This window comes from Cryptomeria japonica, unplaced genomic scaffold (assembly GCF_030272615.1).
Source record: "Cryptomeria japonica unplaced genomic scaffold, Sugi_1.0 HiC_scaffold_2049, whole genome shotgun sequence".
Classification (NCBI taxonomy): domain Eukaryota; kingdom Viridiplantae; phylum Streptophyta; class Pinopsida; order Cupressales; family Cupressaceae; genus Cryptomeria; species Cryptomeria japonica.
In genome coordinates, this window is record NW_026730311.1 from 12,376 (window position 1) to 16,806 (window position 4,431).

Sequence of the window (4,431 nt, forward strand, 5' to 3'; positions counted from 1 at the left end):
CTAAGCAATAGTCTTCATTAAGATTGTTGGTACTTCACCATTCAGTTTCTAAATGGTCTTGTATTCTGATTTGGCTTCTTTTATTGATGATAGTGATAGCAATGGAAATGAAAGATATACTTGATAATTTATTACTTTTTTATATTCTTTCTTTTAATGACTTTTAATTTTAGGTTGAATCTGAGCATTCTATTTATTATTTTTATATACTCTTGATTTTAGGTTGAATCTCAGTATTCTATTTGTCATTTATATGTACCCTTGACAGTCACTAAGCTATGGATTCTGATACTAAATTCATATCTGTGGCCTACATTTGCAGAATCCAATAGTGAGAACTTAGATGGATCCCGAAAATACGTCCAACGTTTTCTTTGATCTAAGAAGTTCAGTCTACCGCGGAGTTACTTGGTGTGTTTGTATTTACTTTTGCATATACGGAGAGAGATATTCTGATAGATTCAAATAAATTATTTGTTTGAAGTAATATAATATGGGACTGAATGCAGGCATAAGGAAACAGGGAGATATAAAGCCTATCTGTGGTGCAGCAACTGCCCAATAGAGGGTCAAACCCATAAGGGTAAACAAGGTTAATTTAATGAATCTCTATTCTAATCTGTTATGCATTAAACCTTTTTCTTTCTAAAGCCCTAGATGGATTCCACTAGATATTAAAATGAGGTATGTTTAGAAAGTTATTTCTGTGCATTCAATTCTTTCAAGCAAAATCTCTAAGATTTCTTTGATGGGCTTCTTTTTAAGGATATAAAAGAACTTCATCCATGAAGTGCGTTATATTTTGAAACAAGATCTCCAAAATATATATATTTCTCTTGAGAACATTAGAAACTAGTTGCTTCTTAAAAGTTGATATTTATCAACTCGATTAATTCTTTCTTCGATACTAGTTTGATAACTTTAACTTTCTTACTGTGCTTCCTCAATTCTGGATAATGATTGGATTCTCCAGTCTATCTCGGTAAGCACTTGCATATCCTTTTAATTGCTTTGTTATACATTCATCAAGCTATTCGAATTCATAGTCTCTGTGAAGCTCCAGATCTGTAATATAACTGTCCATTGATGTAATGCAGGCGGATTTGACCAGGAGGAGAAAGCAGCCAGAGCTTACGATCTGGCAGCTCTTAAGTGTCGGGGTCCCTCAACTCTAATAAACTTTCCGGTATAATTTTTCCTTAAGTTTCAAATCTATTTGCTGATATTCTACTTTCTCCGAGAATGTGCCTTTGGTTATCATTCTACTTTCCCACATAAAATGCCCAGCATAGCAAAATTGTATAACATTTGGCTTTCTGGTATAAAATGCCTCAAGGTTGTTTTATAATTCAACCTTTGTGTGTAATTAGTCGTATCTTATTATGCTTTGTATAACAGTTTCAACCAACCCTTCTACTTAATTTTTCGATAAAATTGTATAACATTTGGGTTTCCGGTATAAAATGCCTCAAGGTTGTGCAATAATTCAACATTTGTGTGTAATTAGTCGTATCTTATTAAGCTTTGTATAGCAGTTTCAACTAACCCTTTTTACTTCTTTTTTTTGACCTCCTGTATCAAATGCAGAGACAAAACTATGAGACAGAGTTGACAGAGATGAGGAACATGTCAAAGGATCAATATATTCAATTCATAAAGAGGTAATTAGGTTTCGTCCCATCTATGCATCGATAGGGGTTAGGAAAATGTAGAGCAGTAGATCTGGAGAAAGATCTCAGTGAGTATCATAATTGTTTTCCTGGGTGCTAGATTATTTCAATTTGGAGCAGAATGTGTAATAGTAAAAAACAGCTTCTTAGGACCTGTTATAATGTTTAATTTGATTTATATTTATACATTTTAGAATTCAGTTTATAATATTGGTACGAATTGTTTGTGGATTTAATACATTGACATAATATTTTCATTACTTGAATATTTTTTTTTCTCAAACCCTTACCATATGTCAATTTTGCAGGAGTAGCGATAGCTTTTCTAGGGGAACATCAGCCTACCGCGGTGTAACACGGTTTGGATTTTATAATTTATTTAGATGAACTTATATTTTTATCTTAAACATTACTATGAAAAAGATGAAATTAATTTAAATCTCTCTGAGATAAACTAACTAATTTAAAAGCCAGCACTGACCAAATGTATCTCTACAAATCCATGATATGGCTTGGCAGGTGTCCTAGTGATGGAGGGTGGCAGGCTAGGATTGGCGGGGTTGCTGGGTACAAAAATCTGTATCTGGGAACATTCGGTGAGCCCATCTTTCTCAGTCTGTAGTACAATATTTCCAATAAATCCTAGTACCGTACATTGAACTATAGTTCCACATAAATGCATCCAATAATCAAACCAGATGAAAAGGCTAATGATTCTTGTTTGAACTCACAGATGATCAGGAAGGTGCTGCAGAGGCTTATGACATTGCTGCCATTAAATATAGAGGAAAAAAAGCTGTTACGAACTTTGACACAAGCAGATATGATGTGAAAGCCATCAGGAACAACACACTACCTGTAGGAAGGAATGCAAAGCGAACCAGAGTTGAAGAAGAAGATAAGGAAAGCATTGGGAAAAATGATGATTTTCCATACAATCTGTTTCGCTTCAAACCTGCAACCATAAATTCGCAAAGAACTGACAACTTATCTTCCTTCGCAAACTGTATTGCACCCACAGCCGTTAATTGGCAAACTAACCATGGACTGGAGATGGGAGGTTCCTCTGTTCCATCAAACACTTCTCTGGCATTTCCATTCTCTTGTATTCGGAAAGGATTTGTTGTTTCAAAGGTACCAGCTTTTGAAAACCTTCTGTCTTTGTGTACCCCTACATCCTGCTTCCCTGGACAGTCCTCAGGTCTTGTGAGAGCTGGTCATGATAACTTAATGCCTGAAGCACCCTCTCTTCAGGTTTCAGAAAGTGGGCGTGGTACAGGAGCAGCATGCCAACTTCCTATTAAATTCAATATCTGGAGTAATATAAGGATGTAAAAATATTAGTTGTCTCCAAAAAGGATTCTAAATGTCTTACGCCAAAGTTTTAGTGTATGCTATTGAAACTTGTGTTGAGAAACTTTCAGAATTTATTTTATCATGTTTTTCATATTTATCATTTCAGATGTCAAAATCTTAATTATCTTCAAATAGAATTCTAAGTGTGTTATTGTCTAATAGTAGAGTGTGATTAAATTTGTCTTAAGATACTTTAGAAAAACTTTTTTTATCATGCTTTTCACATTTTGAAAACCTGATTCTGATTTTTGATATATCTAATCTTGATGAAGTATTCTCTCAATTTTATATGGTTTATAGTGTGTTGTTTAAATTTATTTTATGACAACATAGAGATTTAATTTAACATGCCCTTTAGATTTTTGAAGGCGTGGGTCTGATTCTAAGGAGATTTATGTCCTCCTTATGTTGCAGGTTAAATATTTAATTGAAGTTTTGTTTTTCTAAACAATATTGTTGTGATTTCCTCTTCCATCTTTTCTGGTCTGGTCATTATGAATATATCTAGTATGGGAGAAGTATATGCAATATGTTGAACACTCTAGTAATGCAAAGTTTGTATAATTATATTGTTGCGATTTTATTTTATTTCCGTGAGTGTTCTATATAAAAAATGAATAAGGTTCATTTATTTATTTTTATTTTATGGAATATTGAGAATCAAAAAATTGATATTCGGAACCACTTAATATTTACTTATGATCTATTTATTTCTTTTGTTTACATTATTGTCATTTATATAAGCATTCAAAGAGTCTCATAACCAATTCTATATAAAACAGATTTATTATTTTGTTTATATTATTGTAATCTATATATTCCTAAGAAGAGTGTAACAACAAGTACTTATGGAGAAAGAATTAGTTATCTTATTTATATTATTATAATCTACAACTTTTTTACAAATTGCTGAACAGGAAACATTTTTTTTTTTTTAACATTTTATTTTATATATTTTGTCTTAAAAAATAAATTAGTTTTTGTTTTAATAATCATCCTTATTTTATAATTTGAATGATTGTTGAATTTGAGGTATTTGCACAAATAGTGGGTACAAAAAAGTTGTCAAATATTCAAAATTCACATCTAAAAAATATGATGCATTTGCATTATTGCTGGTACATTTTTTCATTAGACATTTTATAGCGCATGCATTTTAGCTATGAGAAATTTTGAAGCTGATATTTGGACATAACATATTGGGTCTTGAAATAAACAACACATTTAGATCCATAAGGGTTTCAAATTTTGAAACAAATATGAGTTTGATGGGGTTTAGGAGAAAAAAATAGATAATTTTTTAAGAATTTGAAAAAGTTATGTGTAATCATAATCTATGTAACTATATAGATCCTATTATCTAATGGTATGTAAAGGTTATGCACAATCATGATTTATCATACAA

The 4,431-nt window shown here is 31.7% G+C and overlaps 1 protein-coding gene across 1 annotated transcript; it reads left to right on the plus strand.

Annotated features, from left to right (window-relative positions):
* The first annotated feature begins 343 nt into the window (after nucleotides 1–343).
* LOC131873555 (AP2-like ethylene-responsive transcription factor PLT2) lies at nucleotides 344–3,005 on the plus strand. The gene is made up of 7 exons (XM_059216378.1): nucleotides 344–411; nucleotides 510–592; nucleotides 1,098–1,186; nucleotides 1,588–1,661; nucleotides 1,979–2,029; nucleotides 2,190–2,266; nucleotides 2,404–3,005. Exons 1-7 carry the CDS (start codon nucleotides 344–346, stop codon nucleotides 3,003–3,005), a joined length of 1,044 nt encoding a protein of 347 aa, XP_059072361.1.
* The last annotated feature ends 1,426 nt before the right edge of the window (nucleotides 3,006–4,431 follow it).

Coding starts and splice junctions, on each gene's coding strand:
- LOC131873555 (XM_059216378.1), top strand. CDS start 344: ATGGATCCCGAAAATACGTCCAACGTTTTCTTTGATCTAAGAAGTTCA. Junction 1,662..1,978: donor TATATTCAATTCATAAAGAG/GTAATTAGGTTT, acceptor TCAATTTTGCAG/GAGTAGCGATAGCTTTTCTA. Junction 2,267..2,403: donor TCTGTATCTGGGAACATTCG/GTGAGCCCATCT, acceptor TTGAACTCACAG/ATGATCAGGAAGGTGCTGCA.